This window comes from Lontra canadensis, unplaced genomic scaffold, assembly GCF_010015895.1.
Source record: "Lontra canadensis isolate GAN:19392208 unplaced genomic scaffold, GSC_riverotter_1.0 scaffold377, whole genome shotgun sequence".
NCBI lineage: Eukaryota > Metazoa > Chordata > Mammalia > Carnivora > Mustelidae > Lontra > Lontra canadensis.
The window spans coordinates 27,645-54,217 of record NW_022631371.1 but is presented as its reverse complement, the minus strand read 5'-3'; the positions used below and the strand labels follow the sequence as shown (position 1 = coordinate 54,217).

The 26,573-nt window shown below is 34.8% G+C and overlaps 1 protein-coding gene across 1 annotated transcript in view; it reads right to left on the bottom strand.

Annotated features, from left to right (window-relative positions):
* LOC116862912 (S1 RNA-binding domain-containing protein 1-like) overlaps window positions 1-26,573 on the bottom strand; it is a gene marked incomplete at its 5' end in the record, with an annotated part of 105,967 nt that overhangs the window by 52,056 nt on the left and 27,338 nt on the right. The window contains 6 exons of the mRNA XM_032850367.1: window positions 5,345-5,452; window positions 6,202-6,292; window positions 10,003-10,160; window positions 14,121-14,228; window positions 18,955-19,058; window positions 25,840-25,975. Of these exons, the coding sequence (XP_032706258.1) occupies window positions 5,345-5,452; window positions 6,202-6,292; window positions 10,003-10,160; window positions 14,121-14,228; window positions 18,955-19,058; window positions 25,840-25,975 (705 nt within the window). The remainder of the gene's footprint in view (window positions 1-5,344; window positions 5,453-6,201; window positions 6,293-10,002; window positions 10,161-14,120; window positions 14,229-18,954; window positions 19,059-25,839; window positions 25,976-26,573) is intronic.

The window sequence follows — 26,573 nt, the reverse complement described above, 5'->3', positions numbered from 1 at the left end:
TTACACGGATGGATGTCAATTCTCCACAAAATAAACTGTAGAGCCAATTTAATCCCAATCAAAATCCCAGCAGGACCATTTGCAGAAACCAAAAGGCTGATTCTACAGTTTATGTAGAAGCATAAGAATCCTGTAATAGCCAAAACAATTTTGAAAAAGAATGAAATTGAAGGACTTACACTATCTAATTTAATAACTTATTAGTGTTAAGACATACAAGATCAATTAAACAGAACAGACTCCAGAAATAAATTCACATGTATATGGTCAGTTGATTTTCCATGAACATACCAAAGCAGCTCAATGGGGAAAGGAATATCTTTCACAAATGGTACTGGAATAATCCAGTCATAAGCAAAAAAAGAACTTCATACCATATATAAAAGCTAACTTTAAATGGGTTATAGACAAATCCCATACTAAATGTGCCTGCAAATAAATACTGAAATTACAGCTGATTAGTCTGTACCCATAGGTTTAAAACTAAAGATATATCAAAGATCGAAAATAACCAGTTGTCAAACAATAGATAACTAAAATATGGTGCTACCAAACAAGAGAATTAAAGAAGAAAAAGGAGAGAGGAAAGGAGAGAAAAGATGAGGAAGGAGAAAGAGAAAAGGAGAGGAAGGGTGGAAAGGGAAGAAATCAGGTGGCTCTGCTGTTTACAAAACGCGACAGCTGGCAATAAAGACCTTAAGAAAGAAAGGGAAAAATCAGCATCCATTCTTTTTTCAAAACTACTCTCAAAACTAATTAACAGCTTTCTATTCTATTTCTGTTACCTAAGCTGATTAAGGTTCTCTGGTTAATTTTTGGTTTCTTGGGAGAATAAAAAAGCTTCAAAGCAATCATAACTGTAACTGAGATGATAATGAGGTTTTATGGTTTTACAGAGAAAAGTGAGAAGACTTAAAGAAAAGTTAAAGAAATAAAAACTTGAGGGAAGCCTGCATTTTAAAAAAAAAAAAAAAAGAAAGAAAGAAAACAAAAAACCTTAATATTCTTGGACATATAAGAGATTCCTATTTTCTACAAAAACTAATATATTTTCTAATATTCTAGGCTCAAGAATAATAAGAAACTCAAAAGCCATAAAGAAAAATAGACAGATAAACCTTAAAAGATAAAATTTAGCATTCTATACAAAATAAAGCTTGAATTTAAACACAAAATGGAGAGAATTTCTTGCATAATCTGCTAAAATTTGTTGTAACAAATGGATCAATAATTAATATAAAAAAACATTTTAAAACATTATGAACCAGACAAAAACCTCCAACAGAAAAAAAATGAGCAAAGGATACAAGCCAATCACAGATACACAAAGAAGTCCAGAAATGGCCAGTGAGCATACAAAAATATATCTGACTCCATTAATAATAACAGCAAGTATATGCTAAGTGCTATTCCAAGCAATTTATAGATACTAACTCATTTAACCTCCACAATAATTCTCTACGATAGATACTATTATCATCCCCTTTTACAGATGATGAACCTGAAATACAGAGGGTTAGGTAATTTGTCCAAGATCACACAATTAGTTAAGAATCAGTGCTGTTGGGATATCAATATGCAATTAAAACAAAAATGACAGAACAAACATGCATTGTAATAATACTCAAAGTCCCAGAAAAAGGGGAGTAGAGACATCTGTAGATAAGAGTATTAATTGGCATAGTCATTCTGGAAGATAGCACAGCAATGTACTTCAAAAGCCCTACAAATAGGCAGTTTGAAAATTAATTTTCTCAAACAAGCAATAATTCATACAACCCAGTTACAATGATTACATTGGAGTGGAGGCGCTCCAAGGAAAAAACACACAAGAAGCCTAAAAGCTGGGAACAAGGACACTCATTTTATTCTTCAAACTGTATATAGAAGTTCTGTACTCTTTAGATCTATTTCACACTAAAAAGTGCTTTATTTTCTTCCCTTTTTATTGGGACTTTTATATATACTTGTAATATAAATATTTTTAAGTAAAGACATCCCAAATTAGCCAACATGCTCATAAGAGGGAGAAATAGCATTGAAATAATCTCAGTAATAGATTGGGTTTGGTAATTAAGCGCTTTGCAGTTCAGAAGCAGTGGTAAGTTAACTCTTAAACCTACAGCCCACTTCTTGGAACGGATTCGAAGGCAATAAAGGTATGTGCAAAGATTTAAGCACAAAAACATTCATTATAGTTTTGTGGGTAATGGTGACGATTAGAAAAAGCCAGCTGTCACACAATGAGGACTGACTAAAATACAAGATCATAGAAGAGTTTATCCGTAGTAATTTTAAACGACTTTGTGAAGTCCATCTATTGGCATGGGAATATAGTAAGTACAGGAAATGCTGTAAAACATGTACAGTGTGAGTTTCTTTTTTTATAACACACACAATCTAGAAATATGCTCCCAAATATAACTAACAATCGAGCTAACAGAAAAGCCTATCACTTGTCTGTGTTTTCCAATCTGCAGTAATAATAAGTATTATTAACACCTTTAAAGAAATAATGTTTGTCTTTTAATTTTAAACCAAAAGATTTTCATTAGCTTCATTCTTAGGCATTTTTCACAAAGGAATTAACCCTTTGAGGCTCAAACAATTCAATTAAGTTAGACTCTGGAAGAGACAACTAATCTCAAGCAACAAAATCATGATTTCTTAAATTATATTTTCTATTAAATGATGGGTACTCTTCTAGAATAAAAGAAGAGAGAGGTCTAGTGTGTACTTTACAGACATCCAGTGCCAACCCCCTTTTCCTAATACGATCTAGCCGTCTGCTTATGCTTCAATGGCAAAGCCTGCTGGTCTACATCTAACCTCAAACCCACAACCCCATACCTCTCTCACAGCACCCGTTCCCTTTTCTCATTCTCTCATCACACATCACACCTCCTCAGGTCACTCTGTTACTTGATTCATTATCCTAATGAACTAGGGCATTGGGAAGCAAAATTAATTTCTTTTCTCCTGTTTTCTGTATTTGCCTGCTCAAACTCACTGTATACTGCAGTTTTCAGGGCAGAAGCATGAAGTGCAGGGTCTGAATTAACAGCACAAAATTTTCCTTTACATTTGCTGCTCCCAGGTTTTTATGTGGTCTCATGTAATTCTACAGAATGCCCACAATGCTGTAATTTCTAGCAATGTTTCCGCTACCAGTATAAAGTGTGCCAACCATAGTTTGAAATACAAGATGGCAAATATTAAAGACTTCTTTTAATTCTCTCACAGTTCATTAAATAAATATGTAACTCTAACCATGTAATATTTTTATTTCAGAAACTATCATTTATCTTGGGTAAAATATAGCCTCTAATCTACCAAATGCAAATTTCTCTATCAATGAAAAAAGAGAGAAAACAGTAAGTCATAGATTTACCAGAGCATTAAGCAGAGGGGAAATTGTCTACAGTTGTTCCATATTGTAATTCTGGTCAATAGCTTGAAAAGATTTATCTGGTTAAAAATAATTTAAAGCTTAATGTTTAAGAATCTAAATTAGTAAGTATTTGTTGAGATGGACCTGTAAGTACAGATGTTATGTTTAATGGGAAGGAGGTAGAGATAAATAAAACATGATCCCTGATTTAAGAAGGTTTCAGTTTGGGAGAAACTAGATACACTGCTCATAAGCATGTCTCAAAGGAGCTAGCCATTTCTACATTTCAATAAATTTTACCACTTCTATAAAACAAAACAAAACAAAAACACTACTTTTTTTACAAAAGGAAAAACCAAGACAAAAGCAGGAAAAAAAAGTCAAGTATAATAATTTAACATGAATGGAAACAAATATTTAGATATTCAAAAAATAACATGAGTGCCTACTATGCGCCAGAGGATTGAAAATAGCGAATCATACTAGCACACTAGCACATTTAATAATTTAATGATCTGAAAGTTCTAAGTACTACAGATTTATATTAGATAAATATTTGTAGATATTTATATTAAATTAACATGAACAAGTTAAAAAAAATCAGACAAAAAAGTTTATTTGCCTGAAATAAACTGAATCAGCTATATCGGGTCCTTGTACCACATTCTCAAAAGGACTGGATGCATGTGCACAGTTTCTGGAATAGGGAAGATCCACAGTACTCCCCAGACCAACCTGAACAAGAAGAGGAAGAGAGGGGGAAGAAAAGCTGAGGTGGATTTTTCAATCTGGTCCTTTCCTGAACCACGGCCCTGTGGTACCTACAGCTTGTCCCTGACCTCCTAAACCCCTTTGGTTACCCTGCATTTGTTTTCTTGACATCTTGATTATCCTCTTGGAATATGGAACACTACACTAAATACAAAGCCCTCCTCTTTCGGCCTAAAAAGAATCTTAGGATTCTTCTTCCTGTGTTGGGTTTTGTTTGTTGATCCTGTTAGTCACATACTCATCAGCTGACTTCCAGCAGTGGAAGATGGTGCTTGTGCACTCTTCCGAAGATACCAGCTATCGTAATTGTCTTCTGTCGTAAAATTAAACCCTTAAGAACTTAATATTCTACTGTAGCTTGAAAAAGGTAAGTGTGGGGGCACCTGGGTGGCTCAGTGGGTTAAGCATCTGCCTTTGCCTGGGGTCATGATCCCAGGGTTCTGGGATCAAGCCCCGTGTCCTGCTCCCTGCTCAATGGGGAGCCAGCTTCTCCCTCTCCTGCTCCCCCTGCTTGTGCTCTTTCTCTCTCTCCCTGTCGAATAAAAAAATAAAATCTAAAAAGGAAAAAAGGAAAAGAAAGAAAAGAAAAAGATAACCCTGGCTACCTGAGGTCCAAAGAGAAAGTAAGGAAACGATGGTGAACAAAAGCAGAACTACAACAGATCTAGGGGTAGGACTACAGAAATGGGTCATGCTAATCCAAAGCTATTCAGAAGTTAACTGGATGTCTATATAAAATGAAAGCTTGCAATGAAGACACGAACAAGAAAGGAATATCAGAAGTGCTTTAACTGGTAATACTTACCCTTGGCTGTCAGTTCTGAAAACCAACAATTTATAGGCCTCAGAACTTTGGAAGAAAAAAAAGCTAAGTTATCCACAGTTCTATGTACTAGTTAATAATTAACTAGAGCTCTCACACAAGGCACAGCCTAGAAAACCCCATGAAACCAAGTAAGCCCTCGCTTGCTATTTCTGTGAGAGTTTTCAGGATACTGAAACTCAAATTTCTCTAGGAGACAGACACTTTATGTCGTACTACAAAGTACTTGTGGACAGCAAGAGGTGGTCTGCGGGCAAAGAAGATGCATATCATAAAAAGAGAAGAGAGAATTTATCACAGAAGGAACTGGAGAAGTTCCTTTGCCTCTCAAAGAAAACAAACATTCCTAACATCCTTACCAGTAAACAACATCCAGTGGTGCAAAGTAATTTTTCATTATCAGGTCAGCAAAGTAAGCTTCTGTTTCCCGGCAGGCAGTTCCATTTCCAATCACCACTGTGCTGCAGCTTCAAGGGATAAACAAGATGAGAAATGGAATGAGCTCAAGGCATGCTTCTAAGTCAATCAGGAGAAAATGCACAAAATGCACAAATACTATCACAGGATGATCTTATTCTCTCATATAGCCAAGCAACATCTCCACAATCTCACAATGGAGGGACAGACTTTTGTAGAATAAAGGACAATGCCCCTACATTTGGTATGGGAGGCAACGGAGAAGTATTTTACTGTCATACCATCAAGAACAGTCAGCTTTCTTCCCATCTAGAAGGAACCAAATTTACAAATAAATAATAAACTCTGAAGCATTCTATGCCACAATAAAGACATCATGACTGAATTACGTGATACAGTGCCAAATAATCCCTGAAGCTTCAAACTACTATCACATCCACTCCTCAGATCCAAAAAAGGAAGGAAAGAAGGCAGGGAGGAAGGGAGGGAAGGGAGGAAGAACGGGTGTGAGAGAAAGAGAGAAAGAGAGAGAGAGAAAGCCCAAATAAAAGAATTCAATGCTCACTTTTGCTCATATTACCACCTTTTGTTTAGTGAAGGTGGCACAGGAAGGGAGAAGCATCCCTCCAGAGTCTCCAAATGTAGAGTTCTCCAGCAATTTGCCCCAGCATTGTTTTACATGATTCCTTCTCTCTCACCAAGGCAATTCCCTTAATCCCTCCCTCCAAATTAGGAGCTTCAAAGGTATCTCTGATTGGCTGAGCCAGTGAAGTACTCAAAAGGTTACTTATTTTCATACTTGAAATTCAGCAAAAGCCTCTTTATTTTCTCTGCCTCTCGGAAGCCTTGTCCACAATGCAAGTAAACCACATCGGTATGAAGTATCTGACCTTAGAGAAAATGAAAAGAATAAGCCATTTTGTAAGAAATCACAAAACACAACACAAAGATGATTTGATTAAGTAATTTATACTAGACAAGGGAACTCCTTTGTCTTAAAAATGCAGGATGAATCATTCATATTCACTAAATCAGATTCTTCCACTCTGAAATTTTGTTACCTCCGAAGTTATAAGGACACTACTTTGCTACTTATCATTATTAACTAGATTATATGCCATGATACCTAAAAGAGAAATGGTTTTTAATAACACTTAACACTGAGCTAACATTTACTGAATATGTACCAAATGCCAGACAATGTTGTAATACTATTCTATTTCTTCTTTGGGTTGTAGATACGTGCATTTCTTTCCCTGCATAATTCTTAAGCTGCATATTTATGACTTTGGTGTTTCTCTATATTATATTTCAGTGAAAAATAAATTCAACATTTGAGGATAACAACCTCAAGAACAGAAATAATGAGCTAAGTGACCAACTTAGGAAGCTATGAAAAGAACAAGAGAATAATGTCAAAGAGAGCAGAAGGAAGGAATTAATGAAGTTAAAAGCAGAAATTAACAAAATAGAAAAATATATATGTAATGAAGAGGACTGGTAAAGTTTAAAATTAAAAATCACTTAAGAAAAACATATACTTTTAACAATACCAATCAAGAAAAAGAAAGAAGTTATAGATAAATAAAAAAAAGAGAAATAAATCATATTAGACATGAAAAGAGGATACAACTAGAGCTTTAGCACAGATTAAAAAGATATAAAGACAGAAAAATAATAAAATTTAAAAAAAGATATAAAGACTATTATGAACAATTTCATGTTAATTTAAATGTTGGAATGGATAAATTCTTGGAAATGTCGTACCAAACAGATAGAAGATACATACATATATATGTGGGAGTGCATACAGTATTTTTAAAAAGTCATCCTGTAAGTAATACAAATAATATCAGATCCAAATACGAACACGTATGGTATCTCAAGAGATTCAGGAAAAGATATTGGTAAAATATGCTTCCCATTTACTGTAAAAATGTATAGCATAATAAAAAAAGAGCAACTAGGACAGCAAAACCAAAAACCCAAGGCTATCTGTAGCAAAGTATTCTACAAAACTCAAAAGATGAACAAGTGGGAACAATGCAACTACCAAGACCTACATGCACTGGCACTTTTGTGGGAGCAAGAAGAGACAAGCAATGAAGTATCTCACAGACCAGAAAATATCAAAAGGTACTTCCCTGTAGTGTGGGAAAGACCTCTGCATACTACAATTTATAATTCAGTAGAAAGTCTGCCCATTGAGTTTTGGAAGGATTGGAAAACTTTGGTCTCTATGAACTTGTGAAACCCAGGCAGAATATCCTTTTCAAGACAAAAACCCCAACTGAGAAACTGTTGGAAATCATATCCCCCCTGAGTAAGATAAGGATAAAATGGTCAAAGGAGAAAGAAGTCCAGGTAAAATGGAGAAAGCATCAGGAAAACAGATTCAAGAAAGTAGAAGGCTATCTCTTTATTCATAGAGATACTACAGTGCTTTCCCCCCAACGCCAGTAATTTGGGGAAAAAAGAAGGGACAGTTCTAGAGATATACAGCTAGAAAATCTTTCCTGACCTGGTCTTCTACCCTAAAAGCTGAGGAAAATGAATTTTACGTAAACCTAAGCAACAGAAAAGGATGACGGTCAAATTCCATATAGAATGACTATTTTTTAAAACAGTAAGTTAAAAACAAAGACTAGTATGTCTTTACAGAAAGATGTGCTCACAAAACGCAGAGAAAAATTGTAACTTAAAGAATGAGCTACCAAAAAAAAAAGAAAGAAAGAAAATGAGAATAACATAAATCAGAATTAGAAAACCCCAGAAATTGGGGCGCCTGGGTGGCTCAGTGGGTTAAGCCGCTGCCTTCGGCTCAGGTCATGATCTCGGAGTCCTGGGATCGAGCCCCGCATCGGGCTCTCTGCTCAGCAGGGAGCCTGCTTCCTCCTCTCTCTCTGCCTGCCTCTCTGCCTGCTTGTGATCTCTCTATCAAATAAATAAATAAAATCTTTAAAAAAAAAAAAAAAAGAAAGAAAAGAAAACCCCAGAAATAACATGTGAGAACTCAAAACTGAATTAGACATGAAAGTTATTTCAGGAGCACCTAGGTGGCTCAGTCAGTTAAGCATCTGCCTTCAGCCCAGGTCTTGATCCCAGGGTCCTGGGATCGAGTCCCCTATCAGCCTCCCTGCTCTGTGGGAAGCCTGCTTCTCTCTCTCCCTCTGCCCCTACTCCAAGCTTGTGCTCTTTCTCATGCTCCCTCTCTCTTTCAAATAAATAAATCGTTTAAAAAAAATCAAAGTTATTTCAGAAAGAAAAATCTAAACCAAAAGAAACAACGAACAAATAAATGTAATAGTATATATTATTGTATATAATATATATGTATATAATGTATATAATATATAGTATATGTTATTGTATATAACATATAGTAATAGTCCATAATATAATAATATAAAAATAATAAGAGAACTTTAAGGTAAAAATAAGGAAAATACAAAAGCTCCAAAAAACTGAAAGTGATAAAGTTCATTAGAGAACTGAAATCTATTTTTTGTAGGTACCAAATGGAAATTCAAAAACTTGAAAACACCATAATTTAAATAAGAAACTCAATGGATAGCTTTAATTGCAGATCAGACATAGCAGAATAGAGGCTTAATTAATATAAAGACAAACAGTATAAAATAGAAAAGAATGAAAAACAGAAAAACAGCAAATTGAAAGGTCTAATATATATGTAATTGGAATTCCAGAAAGAAATACCAAGAAGCTCTACAAATCCCAAGAAGAATTCATGTAAAAAAACCTCAGAAAACCAAACACACAACACACACACACACACAAAACACACAACCACACACAGAGCTAAGCACATCGTAAGAAAACCTCTGAAAACCACAACAGAAAATCTTAGCAGCCTTAGGAAAAAAGAAATCATTACCTTCAAAAGAGCAATAATAAGGTTTTTGTTTGAGTTCTCATTCTCAACAAAAAGTGTAGTAGCCAGAGGGGGAAAGAACACAAACAAAAAATGAAATGACACCTATAAAGTACTGAAAATAACTGCCAGTCATGAATTCTATACCCAGCAAAAATATCCTTCATAAATGAGGGCAAATCAGAAACATTTTAGGAAAAAACTAACACAATTTCTCACCAGCTGACCCCATATTAAATGTAACAGGTTAGAAGGTCAAGCAGAGAAAATAATCTCAAATGTAGACACAGAAATGCAGCAAGAAATGAAGGGCAATAGAAAGGGTAGATAGTAAATAAGGGGAAAAATGCTCGGCAAAACAAAAATGTCTGGTAGTTAAAATACACAGAGTTAAAATGCATCATAATAAATAGAAGTTGATGGGGAATAGTTTTTCAAGCTTGAGCCTAGTTAATCTTCAACATCTCCACTATGACACAGGGAAAGGCACAGTATAAATGATAGTAACATGTTGAGATTTTTGATCAACAAATAAGACAAACATGAAATTTGATTTTCTAGTTCCCACACTACAGTGTGTGAGAAAACCATTTGAGAAATTTTAATTTCTCAAAAATTAACATTATTTCAAATCCTCACAGTATGTATGATGTGAAACTTAGGCCCAACCAAACAACTTTTCATTGAAGAGCTGAAAGATATACTTACTGGTAGGAGAAATTATAGCTAATTTGCAACCATGTTTGTAACCAGGATCCACTCCCATCAAGGTGCGCCCTGGAACAGGGCTTGTTAAAAGCAGCTGACGAAGGTTACGTCCAAACATCATTACTGATTCCTTCTCTGCATCTGATGTTAGTTTGGCTCTTTAGAAACCAAAAAATAAAAGGAAAAAGAGAAAGTATTCAGTTTTTTTATTCACCTCAAGTTTCTTCCTGCAAAGAACAGAATTCTTTCTGTACACTTATTCCTCACAGGAGTAACTTTTATAACAAAATAAAGGAGAAAAGATCATATATAAAATTATACTGAGTCTATTTTTGCTAACTGCAATAATACATGAAACCACAAACAATTCTGAAGCAAATCTCAGTGTCATACCTATATTCCTTTTCTATCTGCCCTTTTATATACGAAATCTATATGTATAAATATCTGTGTATGTGAGAGAAACAGAGTATATAAAGACCTGGACATCATGTAACAAGTCAAGTTAAAGTTTATTAGGTGATTAAAAATATAAACACAAGATTAGTGATAAAGTATTGAATCCTAAGTAGTCTCTTCCATCAGTACTTAGCTTTACACTTTTACCCATACAAATCACAATGTCATCTTCTTACTCTGTTCAGTTCTCCACATTGAGCCCCCACCTTGTCATTGTCACAGAGATGTGACATGACCAAGGATATTAGTAATCAGTCCAGAACCATGCCTCATGCATACAATTTCCCAGGTTTTCTCCAGAGAAGTTATTAGAATTCTAATTTTAAAACTTTTTTTAGGATAAAAATATATGTCTATAAAGGAATTAAAGGCATCTAAAAACTAAATTGTAACACCATTCACTTTTTTTTTAAGTATTTACTTATTTAAGTAATCCACACACACACCACACAATGTGGTGCTCGAACTCAAGACCCAGAGATTAAGAGTCACACACTTTTCTGACTGAGCCAGTCAGGTGCCCCTTAACACCATTCATCTTCTTAACAAAAGCTCTTAACATATTATCTCCTGAAATTCTTGTGAATTTTATAAGAAGACATAAAAAGTATGTCTTCTCCCTTAGAACAGGTAAAGACATTTACGCCATGGTCACAAGAAAACCGACAGTACAAAAACCATTCAAAGTACATTTCATATCAGTGATGGGGTAGAATTATCTATATATCTGAAGGCACACGCAGCTAACTAAAGTCTGCTTTTTGTGTCTGAGTCAGTTTCTTAAGGCTTCCTCTCATCTTTTCACTTCCTTCTCCCACATTCAGCCAAGCAACATGAAAAATATCATGATTGGTATTTCTGAATCTTCACTTTTAACTTTATTTATAAAGCAAATGTTTGCTGTCAGTCTTATATAAAGTACCCTGATCAGTGTGAGATACAAAGCTGAAGACAAGATCCCTGCTCTGAACATGACTGCAGAGTGGAAGAAACAGCAAAATAATCAGGTAAGTATAAACAATGGTTAAGTGCGATGCTTAATGAGAACATATGGGAAGGACATTAAACCACAAAACTCTCTAAAAGAGACGTCTACTCAGGTCAATCAAGAAGAGTAAGCAAGAGTTAAGCCAACAAAAGCAGAGAGAATAGAATGAAGGCATAGAGAAAATGTTGCAGGCAATGGAAGAACCATACATTAACGTGACTCATTATAGAAGAAGCAAGTAATTTCATACGCTAAAGTAAAAAATACCAAGACATAAGGCTGTAGAGCCAAAATGAAATCAGACCACAAAAGGCTATGCATGGTCTTCTAAAGAGCTTTGATTTAATTCTAAAGACAAAGAAGAGCCACTGGAGAATTTTAAGTAGAAGAGTATGAAATAATCAGACGGGAGTTTAAGGATGGCGATGTGAAAGGTGTAGTATGGCAAAACAAGACAGAGATCATCTGTGATGCTAGAACAGTAATCCAGAAAAGAAATTATCATACCCTGAACTAAAACAGTAACCACAGACACCAAAAAGTGGCAAAATTCAAGGTATAATAAAGGATGGGAAAACAGGCAGCACTTGGTAACGGACAACACAGATTTGATGAAAGAGGTAGCTATGAAAAACAACACAAGGATGAATCATCTTGTTACAGAAATAAGAAATCCAAAGTAGACTGCATAGTGTATAGTCAATTGAATCAAATGTCTGCAAAATAATAGAGTCTGTATGGTTGTTTTAAGTACTCACACATGAATGGAGAAAGGTCTGGTTAACAGTGATTATCTTCAGGAAGTGAAATTTTGTGGGTTTTTTTCCTTAGTGTTTTACCGATTCTTTCAATTTTTCTACATTAGGACAAATTTCTTTTTAATTAGAGAATCAAAGTAATTTTCTTTAAAGAAAAATCAACTGGGAGTTTTCTCCCTCAACTGCTGTTTAGGTAATTATAAGTATTTCTATCAAGAGACACATCTGTAGATAGCATCTGCAAACTGACTTACAGACTAAAATAAGATATATTGTTTTAACTAAAGGCAATTTAGAAAAAGAGAAGAGAAGTGCTCTTGTTTGCTCACTGCTAAAAGAAGTCAAAAAAGGATTAAACATTAAACAGTCCCACACCAAATCGCTTACATCAAATCACAATGAAGTCATTCCAGAGGCAGTGAAGCTCCTCAAGTCGAATGTATGCAAAACTGTCAAAAGCACCACTGGGGGGGAAAAAAGCACCACTGGACATTATATGCTCCACGAAAAACCAAGATAAAGAAAAACAAGAGGAAACAAAATTTTGAATAAGGTAACCTTCTCTTTTTCCTTGTGAACAAAACCCCTTATTTTTAAATTTTATGCCCCAGCACTCAAAAGCAAGAGATGTTACCTCACGCAGACTTGAAACGAAATAGGATTTGAAGAGAAACAATATTGTTAAGGGACAACTGAGCTATGAAGGATGAATCAAGAGAATGAATGACTTTGATAAAAAGAAGCCTGTCAAAGAAGCTTTGTGTTTTTTTTATACTACCTCCTCAGTCCCTGTTGTCAACACCTCCAAAGTCAATGGCCAAGTCCAGTAAAAGAAAAATAGGCAAACATTCTAAAAGCTGCTATCTATTCTCATAGGCTTGAAGAGATGGCTAGAAATCTAGAGTTTTCAAGTAACCCTTGCTAAAATCCGTATAAGAGAAAATGAAGAAAGTCTGCAACACATAGAAAGGAATATATCAGGGAATGGCTAGTTTGAAGACTGACTACAAAGACAGGCTAGAGATAAGCAGAAAAGAGGGTTTTTGCCTCCTCAAACTTCGTTCCATCTCTTACCCTATAAAAACCCACAATCTGCCCCTCAGCTCTTTTGCAGTTCTTCTTTGTAACTTAATCCTTCCAATAGTCCATTTAGATGGTCACTTTTTTTTTTTAGATTTCATTTATTTATTTGACAGAGATCATAAGTAGGCAGAGAGGCAGGCAGAGAGAGAAGAGGAAGCAGGCTCCCTGCGGAGCAGAGAGCCTGATGCGGGGCTCGATCCTAGGACCCTGGGATCATGACCTGAGCCGAAGGCAGAGGCTTTAACCCACTTAGCCACCCAGGCGCCCCTAGATGGTCGTTTTAATCATCTCCTCTAATATGTGCTCATCGCTGCTGATAATTATTCACTTACACAACTCCCACTTAGAATTAGAAACATATATTGGCTTTCTCTCTTCCTAGGAATAAATTCATAGTAATAAATTTATCATGTGACCCACTGAGCACATGATGAATTTCTCATGCTGTTTTGGTTCTCTTACCTCCAAAAACTGCTTCCAACTAAATTCTCCATTAACTTCTTAGTTTATTACCCCAAGCTAAACCTCTCATCAATAAAACCATTCATTTGTCCTGGCTGTCAATCTGCAAAACTGGTACTATAGGACTGGAAGGGATACACATTAACTGGTCAAGATTTGAAAAAATTAAGACCTCTGTTTTGTGGTTTATACATGTGAATGCCTCTACAGACTGAACTCTAGGCTTAACTATATAATTGCTTTGTGATCCTGACTCAGTTCTTCGGATGGGTTAATGGGTCAATGAATATTTACATCAGGCTTTAATGGGCCTATTACCATAAATAATAATAAACAGTGCATAAAATTAACTACGACAAGATACGTACCTGAACTCTCTACAGAGGAGAGGATAAATAAGGCGTTTGAAAGAATCATCGAGTGAATTGTGTAAGATCTTCATTAACTCTGGCCTTGCAAAGCCACGTGGTCTCCACCTGCAAAAAAGAAAAGCCTACACTAAAACCCATGTAGTAATAATAAGAGCATGAAAGGACTCCTAGAAGAGGGGAGAGGAAGTGGAACAGAAAAGGGGGAAAAACTTTATTGAAGCCAAAGTAACATAATCTGTGAGGAAAGACTGTAATGTCTGGAAATTATTATTATGACATCTGGAGTTCTTATTTTTAAAAACCTGGTAACCACAGTCACATAGAAAACGTAAGGGAGGAAAAACCTTTCTTCTTCTGGGAAAAGTCTCCAGACCATTATTATTAATGGTGAAAATCTTAAGACATAAGAAAGTCACCAGAAAACAACAAACGCACTGCTATTAACTAAATTATATCCCCTAAAATTAGTATGTTGAAGCCCCAACCCCCAATGACATTATATTTGGAGATGGGGCCTTTGGGAGATAATTAGGATTAGAGGTATCCTGACAGGGCCATCATGATGGGATTAGTGCCCTTAGAAGAAAAAATCAGAGACCCTACCCTCTCTCTATCCCCCTCTCTGCCAGCAGGGTGAGGACACAGTGAGAAGGCAGCAGTCCACACACCAAGAAAAGGGTTCTCACCAGGAACCAAATCAGCATGTATCTTGACCTTGGACTTTATGACCTCCAGAACTAGGAGTTAATAAATTTCTGTTGTTTAAGCTGCTCAGTCTATGGTATTTTGTTATGGCAGCAAAGCTAAGACAACATGTAACCTTCTTTGCCTATTCCTTGATCTCTTCCTGAATTAAAGCAAACTGAGCAAAGGAGGAACTCTATTTTAACCTTTGCCTCTTGCCATTCCTTAGCAGAACTCATTCTACTGCTCAGGCTACAGTGCTCTATAACGCAGTGTATCTGAATGCATGCCGATGGATATAAATGTCAGAGAACTGAATGGCAGTGGGCACTGGATAAAGAACAGTAAGAAAAACACAAGCTAAAAAGGACAAATTTGCTCAAGCCCTTCCATGTTTCCATCCATCTATAGCATCTCTGCCCTTGCCCTTCAACGACCCTTGAGAAACCATTAATAAAATATCTATTTTATAAATCACAATAAAATAAACCATTAATATACCCTTGGAACACTCTCATCTCTCTTACTTATTCTGGGTAGGAAATAAACTAAATTTCAGTGGACAAACATTTAAGCAACGTTTCATAGTAACACCTAATTGAATCCTTGCCACAGAAGGTTATTATCTGAGTAGAACAGTTTTTTAAATTTGAATGAAAGTGCTTTCAAGACATACATCCTTCCACTCAAATCCCTGTTACTCACTACTGTCACCTTCTCCCGAAAGCATGATGGTTAGGAAGGAGTAGATGATTCAGACATCCATTATTAACATTACAATTAATACTACTGTTGTTACTGTTATTGCTGTTGTTATTATTATTAATTTGGAGAACCCAATGTCATGAAAGACGTCCCAGAAGAAACATGTGAGATGGGTTTTAAAAAATGAATTGTGCTTTACCAAACAAGACCCAGAAAAAAAAGCGTACCGTAAGAAACCATAGCACATGGAAAAGCATACAGGCATGAAAGAACATAATGAGTCCTTTCAAGAAGACTAGTACTGCTAGAGTATAACTGTCAGGATCAGGTGGGAGGAAGATGGGGCTAGAAAATATGGAAGTGGCCAGATCATTAAAGGTCTTATACAGCATGGTATGGAGCTTGGCAAGTTAGGAGAGAACACAGTCCTGGGTCATGGGACAATATGCCTGGAAGATAATCCTTAGAGGCCAGAAGACCCTTTTTTTTTAAGATTTTATTTATTTATTTGACAGAGATCACAAGTAGGCAGAGAGGCAGCCGGCGAGGGTGGAGGGGGTGGGGGGGGCAGGCTCTCTGCTGAGTAGAGAGCCTGATGTAGAGTTCGATCCCAGGACCTGAGCCAAAGGCAGAGGCTTAACCCAATGAGCCACCCAGGCGCCCCTGGAGTGATTTTTTAAATGTATGTGTTGGATATCTGCTGGGGGTCATGCCCTTGAAGACCAAACTTAGGTTCCCCCATTGCTAGTAGGAGAAACACAGAAATCCTTAATATTGTTTGCCCAATCCCTCTGGAAGCTTCAATAGTTTTTCACAAATCTAGCTCCTGCCCCCACATCTACTCTGGGTTCCTTCCAAATAATTCCCTATACTGCAGCCAGAGTGATCTTAAAATACAAAGTGATCATGACAATCCTCTGTTTAAACCCTTTACTGGCTTTTCATTACTCTTAAGAATAAAATCCTTGCCCTGTCTAGAAAATTAAGTATGATCTGATCAATGCCTACAAGTCAATCCTCATTTCTTATTGCTTCCTGTTCGTCTCCTTCTGTCTCTGACCTACACATGCACAAAATCCAGACTACATTAGGGCTCCCTGTTACAAACTCATGAAACACGGCACTTGCCCTTTAAAATACTCTTTAACTATTTGCTCAGGCTCTTCTCCATTAAACTACATTGTCACCAAGGACAAGCAACATATCTGTCTGATTTATAGGTGAATCTCCAGCATCTAGCATAAACCTGAATAAATGAATACATGAGAAAGGTGGAAGAAGTAGGGACAAAGAGAGTAAAACAAAAAAGAGGAGGAGGAAGAAGAAAAGATTTGAGTATCTCCAGTCATTCAAATGTGTTTAAAAAATGAAAACAATGCCTTGAGAATGGTTCTTTGGTTCCCAGAAGTATTTTAGCTGGCTCTTGTTGTAGTTCTTTAGTTCCCATAGAAGAGTTTCTTCAATTATCTATATGAAGAGAAACTTCTAGAATGTAACTGAAACTTGTATCACTATACCATAGTAATGTATAGCTTAAGTCACATAATATTAATGATTCAACTGGAGGAGAACTGAATGAAATAAAATATAGATGAGCCAAGAAAAACCATTTATATCTCTCCAAGGAAATCATTCCTTAACATTTATTTAGTGTGAAGGTAACAGTTTAAAGCCTAAATAATAAGTGCCTTAACTACAGACTCTGATACTGTGTATTATGAACATTCATAGGAAAATTAGAAGTTGTCTCCAATTTACTGTGATCTATTTACAAAGGCCATTTCTAAAAAGGAGTTTCATACAGCAATCCCACTTATAGTAGCAAGATACCACCGAAGGCTACACAATTACATGGAATAGCATTTAATTCTCTTAAATCTGTGAAAAGGTATTACTCATCACTTTGACAATAAGGAAACTGAAAGAAATTAAGTAATGTGCTCATAGTCACAAGAATAAGAAGTCATATAACTGGAATTCAAACTTAGATATATCCATTTCTAGGATTTTGTTCTTTTTATGAAACTCTCTTGGAACTTCATCATATTTTAAATTAAAATTATCTAATTTCTTTATACAATTGTTTAAATCTATAATATCTTTTAGGTATTTATTTCCTTTTATTTTTAACAAAATTTGTTTGTTTACACAAGAAATAAGCATTCATTTAAAGAAAACTCTACAGGGGACTATACAACAGAAAATTAAAATCTCACACAAGAGCTATGAAATAGATCATCTCTATTTTTTCAAAAATCTTCTTACACATACAGAGAGACCTATTTTTTGCCATTAATGAGACCATTCTATAAATACTAATTATAAACCGTCTTTTAACTTAATAAGACATATTTATATCTCAATTTTAGCTCTATCTCAACTTTCTTAAGATGGCTGCATAGAATTCCACTGAATGGATATAACATAATTGGTTTATATGGCTTTTACAATTTATGTACTGACTAATATTGACATAGTTGTTTCACTTGATGGGTCCTTGGTTAGCATTATTTGGTCATTAAACAAGCTGATCCTTCATGGAATTGGATTTTGGCAAACTGGTTTCCAATCAATTGATGAAAGAACAATATTGGACAAGAGAGCTAACTTCCAAAAAATATAGCACTTGTTCCTCCCAAAGAAAAATTCATCCACCTCTTCAGAGAGCTTTCCCAGCAATCTCCCTAAATTAAGGTTACACAGAACTAGCTTTTGAGGGGCATACCCCAAATCTACACGTCGTAACTTCTAGGCAAGCTTTTTTACCTTTGCACCAATTTTCTCATTGGTCAAATGGCAGCTACAAATCTGCTCTACTCACTGAACAGATTATTGTAAGGATCAAATACACTCTGAAAAGTCAAAACTAAAAGTTAGGAGTTCTATACAAATCTGTAGTGCTATTTTAAAATGTTCCCTTAGCAAATGAAAATAATAAAGAGTTATATGTTTGGACAATTCTCTGAAATATCCAATAAACTTAATGGTTGTTTCAATCATCCTTAATGTACAAAACTTTTAAGTAAATTGCATCTATGTTTAGAGACTTATATTGTCATATCTAATAAATTGTTTCAATTATCCTTAATGATCAAAAGATTACAGATATGCCATATGCACTATGTTTTTGTTAATTTAGCTTTTCATAAGAGAAAACACTCTGTATATGGTTCTAATGGTACAAAAAAGTATTAATGTAAAAGTCCCTTTCCCGAGAGATAACCACTATTAATAATTTATTTTAATATTTAATATATCCTGTTTCCTATTTAAACATACACAACATTTCTACTTTTTTAATGTAAAAAGGACACATATCCATTGTCTGTCAGTATCTATTTGTTTAACAGAATGGACAATTTCCCGTATCAGTACATATAGATCTCAGTATGGTATGTTAGAAATGGAAGACAGAAAATTCTGTAAACCTCTATAAACAGACCTGTTTTGGATGCACCACCTGCAGAATTCATTCTTTATTCCATCAGAAATGTTGACTTTGACAGTCAGTATCTTCAAATTTTCTCCACGGTTAATTGCCAGAATCTGAATGCACACATATATAGCAAAGACTGATGATCTACTAAATAGGTAAATGGTCAATTTAACCAGTCAACACTGGTGAAATAAACAGAGTGGTTATCCAGCCTACAGCTGTATCAATTTTTTATTAATTTATTTACCAAACATGTATTTAAAAATAATCATTTCTTTAAACTTTTTTCAAAAAGTCTTTTTTTAAATAAAATACAGGTACAAAGCCTATGACATTCACAGGAAGAGACTTTGGTGATCTAAAAATCTTTTCAGATTTGATTAATCAAAAATTTTTGATCACCCGGAGTTACAAAATTTTCTTTCTATATTTGTGAGAATATATTGCTAAGATAAGGATGCATGCAAATTCCCAAGTGGAATAGTAACTACTAACTGTTGTCATTTATTAAGCATTTACTAATTGTGAGGACTATCTCAGCCCTTTAAATATTTATCTCATTTAACTTTCAAAGCTAACAGGGGGATATATATTATCTTCACTTTACATATTAATTTTTTAAACTAATTTATCCCAAATAACAAAGATAACAGGTGAAATAAAAATTTAAAATCAGATCAGGTTGTCTGTCTCTTAAGCAAATGTCTTAAGATACATTAAAAACATTCCTTTAAAGCAAATGTCTTAAGATACATTAAAAACATTCCTTTAAAGAAGTGTACACAAACCCAAAGCAAGTAGGATAAAGGAAATAATAAAGAACATGGGAAAAATTAAGAACAGAAAAACAACAAAATAATGCTAGCAAAACCAAAAATTTTTTTTTGAAAACATCACAAAATTGAAAAGCCTTTCACTAAACCAAGAAAAAAGGGGGGAGCTTTCCAATTACCAAAATCAAAAATACGAGGGGCCATTACTATGGAAGTTATAGAAATAAAAAGGATCATAAGAATACTATGAATAACATATGTCAAATTATATCACTTAAATAAAATGGAAAAATTCTTAAAAAGACAGTCTGCCAAAACAGAATAAAACAGAAACAGAAAATCTGAAAAGATCTACAATAAGTAAAGAAGACTAAATTAGTAATTTAAAATTTTCCCACAAGAAAATGTCCAAGCCCAGATGGCTTCACCACAGAATTCTAGCAACCATTTAAAAAATTAACATCAATTATTCTAAAATATACCAACTCTTCCAAACTCTTCTAAAATATACCATAGAAGAAAAAGGTTCTCAACTCCATTTACCCTGATACCCAAACCGGACAAGAACATTGCAAAAATGAAAACCATTCTCTCTTACGAATACAAATATAAAAATCCTCAATTAAAAAAATATATAAAATATATAAAATATATTTTATATATATATATATGTATATATATCCATAAATATATAAATCCATAATATATAAAAGGGATTACACACTAGGACTAAGAGGGACTTATTCCAGGAATAAAAGGTTGGTTTAACAACCAAATATCAATTAACATGATATATCATACCAATAATATAAAAAAGAAAAGTCATACAATCTTCTTACACAATAGATGCAGAAAGAATATTTGACAAAATTCCAGGTTTGTTCACAACAAAAACACTCAACAAACTAGAAAAAGAAAACAACTTCTTCAATGTGATAAAGATCACATAAAAACCCCACAGATAGTATCATATTTAATGGTGAAAGACTGAATACTTTCCCTCTAAAATAACAAGGGTCTCCTCTTGCCACTTCTATTCAACATCATACTGGAGGTTATAGCCAGGGCAATTAGACAAGAAGAAGAAATAGAAGACATCTAGATTGAAAAGAAAGAAAACTATCCCAATTTGCATATAATATGAACTTATATATGGAGAACCCTAAGGAATTCACTATAGAACTATTAGAACTAATAAAGAATTTGGCAGGATTGCAGGATAATCAATTTCTATACACTAGCAATAAGCATTCTAAAAAAACAAAAAACAAAAAAAAACCCCTCATTTACCATAACACCAAAAGGAGTAACATACTCAGGAATAAATATAACAAAGGAAGTGGAAAACACACACTCTGAAAACTACAAAACACTGCTAAAAGAAATTGAAAGAATGGAAAAATATCCCATGTTTAGCAATATCTTAATTATTGCTAAAATAGAAATACTACCCCAAATAATTTACAGATTCAAAGCACTTCTACCAAATCTCACCTAGTTTCTTTGCAGAAATTGACAAATTCTAAGAGTCATATAGAAATTCAAGGGACCCAGATTCAATCTTGAAAAAGAAGAAAAAAGTTGTACTCCTACCTTCTGATTTCAAAACTTATTACAAAGCTATAGTAATCACAAGTGTGTACTACTAGCATAAGGACAGCCACATAGATCAGCAGAATAAAACTAAGAGTTCAGAAATAAATCCATACACCTACAATCAATTGATTTTCAACAAGGATGCCAAGACAATTCATTGGGAAAAACAGTCTTTTCAGTAAGTGATGCTGGGATGACTGGATAGCTATGTTCAAAAGAATGAAGCTGGACTCCTTTACATCCTCATACACAAAAATTACTCAAAACTGGTCATAGACCTTAACATAAGACATAAAGCTATTAAACTCTTAGGAAAAAATGTAAGAGAAATTCTTCATGACTATGAGTTAGGTAACACCTTACATGTAACACTACATGCATGATCAACAAAAGAAAAAATAAATAGACTAGACTTCAATAAAATTACACATCAAAGGACACCATTCAGAAAGTAAAAAAAGAATACACAGCATGGGAGAAAAGCTTTGCAAATCATTTATCACATAAAAGAATTAGATCTAGAACAGATAGGTAACTCTTAAAACTAATAAGAGCAAAGGCCATGTCACCTCCATACAAGTAGGAACCAATATATAGTAAGTGTCCAAGAAAAATTTTGGGATAATTGATGACTCTTCATGTTACCTTAAACCAAACAAACAAAAACCTTTTCACGTCTGTATATCACTGTTTAAGTTAAAAAATTAATAGTTGTAATGATGGAAAATATCACATGAAAGGTAATGCACTCTAATTTTTTTCATTATCTTTTCTTTAAACAGTAAAATGCAGATGGAAGGAAAAATTAATTTTAAAAATGCCATACTGAGGACGTCCAGGCTTGGAGAACACTGGCAATCTCTTGATCCCAAATCTCCCCCTCATCTTCCTATGAAACCTTAATAAAGAAAATAAAACAACATGGACCTACATCTTTGGCATTTCTAGAGAAAAGAACTAGATTGCCATCTGATTTCTCTCAAGCAACATATAAAGCAAGGCAACAACAGACCAACATATTTAAGAAAGTTAAAGAAAGAAAGTAAAAACAAAACATATTATACTGATCTAAGGGGTTCATGTATCAAACCCATTGGAAACAACTGTGAATGTGTTAAAACTCAGAGAATACTGTACACATACATCCTCCTTGAGAAATACAGAAGTCAGTAAACTATGGTCCATGGGCCAAATCCAGTCAAACCTCTGCTTGCATAAATATAATTCAATTAAAATCTATGCGCCCTTGTTTCTATATTATCTATGACTACTGTCAGCTGCAATGGCAGTTGTGTAACTGCAGCAAAAGCTAGCTGGCTCAGAAAATTTAGAATTTATTCTCTGGTCCTCTACAGCAAAGCTTGGCCAACTCCCTACTGGACTAAAGAATAAGCTTCATCACAGCAAAAGACTGGAAAGTTCTGGCAAAAGGATTAAAGGCAAGCATTTCATGTAACTGTAGGGCTAAGATTAAAACAAGGGAGGAAGCGATTTCCATTAAGAAAATACAGGTTGCAATGCTGATACCACAGTAAACTTAAACCTAAAAACCATTAAACAAGATAAAGAAAGACAGTTTATGGTAAAGCCACATTCTGGTCTTGGAATAGAGCAAGGACTGTTAGCACACTTTAAAGATGCTGTTAGGTGTGACATCACCAACACGATAAAGAAGGGAACTCCAAAAGTCTATCCCTCTACAACAGTAACAAACTGACCAAAACTGTCAAAATCAACCTTTTCAGAACTTTGGGACCTAACAAAAAGCTTACAACCATCAGAGGAACTTTTAAAGAAAATTAATTTACCCATTTGCCATCCTCTACTCTGCAGATGAGCAGTGGCTCATACATCCCTAGCACAGGTTGCTAGTGCCAAAGGGAGCAACATGGACTTTATTCTCAAAAATTTGTGATTGTGTGTTCTGATCTATCTCATGGTTCCCTGAAGGATGGACTCAAGGGCTTGCCTTTGTTTTGCCTGTCTCAGAGTTTCCCCAGGACAGAAGCCATTTCTTTCAGTGGCATTTGTCAAAAGTTTTTAAAGGCAAATAAATTAGTCACAGTGTTGAGGGGTAAGGAACAACAGCAGGTTGTTACAGGGATTATAGTCAAACAGACCAAAAAACCTGGATGATAGAGAAGCTTAAATATTAGATACTTGAGGGGAAAGGGGCTTTTTAAAGTTCCTCCACAAATCAGAGAATCTTGGGAGTCTGTATGCATGCTTGGGTCTAGACACATGTTCTGAAAAGACCTTAAGCTTTCACCTTTGACTAACCTTTGGGCACCATGCAAACAGGAAGTGAAGGTTAAGGGCAAAGCTGTAAACAGCCTTGCTATACTAATGTGGAAGGATTACCCCCCAAGAGTCAATCCGCAAGAACTAGGAGAATGTATTTTTTTGTTTTGCCTATGTAGGCATTATGAAAATCTCTATCAAATAACTAGCGGTCCACTAAGCTAATGGAAGAGATTTCAGTGATCACACAACAAAGAATAAAGATATTTCAAAAATAGTTTACAAGGCACTAAACAAACAACAAAATCCCCAACAGCAGCAACAACAAATACTGAGGGAGGGGGAGGATCTGATTTCAGTATTGCCAACTTATAATATTCAAAATGTCAAGTTTTTAATATAAAATTATAAGACATGCAAAGAAACAAGAAAGTATGACGCATTTACAGGAAAAAAGAAACTAACAGAAACTATCCCTGAAGAAACTCAGTCATTGGTCTTACCAGACCACTTTATTTTATTTTATTTTATTTTTAAAGATTTCATTTATTTGACACAGAGAGAGAGATCACAAGTAGGCAGAGTGGCAGGCAGAGAGAGTGGGGGAAGCAGGCTTGCTGCTGAGCAGAGAGCCCAATGTGGGGCTCGATCCCAGGACCCTGAGATCATGATCTGAGCTGAAGGCAGAGGATTAACCCACTGAGTCATCCAGGCGCCCCGACCAGACCACTTTAAATCAACTATCTTATATATGCTCAGAGTTCAAGGAAATCACAGACAGAGACTTAAAAAAAATCAGGAGACTGTGGTCTCAACAAACAGAATATCAATAAAGAGCTGAGAATTACAAAAAGAAACCAAATAGAAATTCTGAGCTGAGAACTACAATGACTAAAATGAAAAATTTACTGAAAGGTTCAATAGTTCATTTGAGCAAGGAGAAGAAAGAATCAGCAAACCTGAAGATAGGTCAATTGCGATTATTCAGTCTGAGAAGAAAAAGAAAAAAAAAAAGAAAGAAAAAAAGAAAGAAAGAAACAGCTCAAGAAACCTGTGGGACATTATCAAGTATACCAACGTATGTATAACAGGAGACCCAGGACAGAAGAAAGAGGCAGAAGGAATATTTGAAAAAATAATGACCCAAATTTCTCAGTTTTGATAAAAAACAACCAACACATCCAAGAATCAGAATGAACCCTAAGAAGGATTAAATTCAAAGAGATCTACAGTGAGACACGTTATAATCAAACTGTCAAAACCTAAAGCCAGAGAATCCTGAAAGAAGTAAGAGAAGTAATTCATCATGTGTTAGGGACTTGGTAAGTTTAATAGCTGATACTTCATCAAAACCATGGAGGCCAGAAGACAGTGGGATGATAAAATCAAAGAGCTGAAAGAAAAAACTGTCAACCTAGAATTCTACACCTAGAAAAAGTTCTGGGGATTGGTTGCACAACAATGTAAATATACTTAACATTACTGAACTATGTACTTAAAAATGGTTAGGATGGTAAAGTTATAAGTTAAATACATTAGCATTTTACCACAATTAAAAATAAATTCAAAAAAACAAATTTTAAGACCTTAGAAATAAACACTGAGGGAGTCTGTCACTAGTAGACCAGCCCTACATGAAATGTTACAGGAAGTCCTTCAGGTAGAAATGAAAGGACAGTAGACAGTAACTCAAAAGCATACAAAGAAATAAAGAACACTGGTAAAATTAAGTAAATGTAAAGCCAGTATTATTTTATTTTCAGTTTGTAAATCATCTTTTCCCCCCTATATGACATAAAAGCCACTTTCCACATTGTAGATATAGCAATTAGGAAAAAATTAGTAAACTGAAAAATGATATTAAGGGACAGAAATATATAACTATAATTTACACAACTAAGTGAGATCTCACACTTTATTCTAAATCAGATTATCTCTAATTTGTATGTCATAAGGAAAAGATCCAGTATTGAGCTCAAAGCCAAGCACAGTGAGAAGCAAAGTCTACTATGAAAGATCACCAGCCAAAATGTCAAGATATCTGAAGTGGTATATTGTCAACTCTGCTAATAATACTCAGTTTTATTAACTTTTCTGGGTCTTAAGTTCCGCAATTGTGAAATGGGAAAAATGGGACATTATAAGAATTTATATGAAAAAAAAAAAGAAGAAAATGGTTGCCTTAAAATTCTTCAATTCCTTAATAAGTAAAGTAATAGGCAAATCCAAAGTATCATCATTATTATTACTATCAGCATTGATAAGCAGTTTCTTTATTTACCTGATGATGCTGGATGTTTCTTATGTTGCATGAAAAATTCTGGTACAGCAGAAACTTATCAACATCCTTCTCATTTACTTTTTTTGAGGACACCTTTGCCAGAGATGATTGGATACAAATATACCTATTTTGGCACCTGTCCAGATAAACAAATATTCAAAAAGCAAGCAGTTATTAATATGTGCGTTAGTAAAGAAACACATTATATGGAAATAATGTTAGCAAAAAATTTCTGCTATTACCAAATGAGATTTTTTTTTTAATGATGCCCAAGTATAAAAACGTATTGACCCATGAAAAGAGGACTCTGCTAGCACAGGTCCTCCATATCTATCTATCTATCTATCTATCTATATATCTCAACCCAATCCTCCTATGCAAGGCCTAAATCAGTTCATCTGCAGTCATGTAAGAGACCAAAACTACAAATACCAGATCAATAATTCTGTTCTAGAGATCAACCTTTTCTAACCACTGAGTTAGGCAGTCAGAGCCATGTAAAAGCTAAAAAGAAGGGAAACGAGGATATGGCAGGACAGCTTCCAGGGAGGCTGTATAAAACTGAAACAAATTTTGGGAGGATAATTACTTATAAACACATTTAAACCTAGGCGATTCTCTTCCTTTAACTCATTCCTACTAAGAATTACTATTACTGAGGAAATAGGAAACTTCTCTCCCTGTATTAACAAAAACCCTGAAAAGTCACTGCAGTCAACTGATTCATCTCTAAC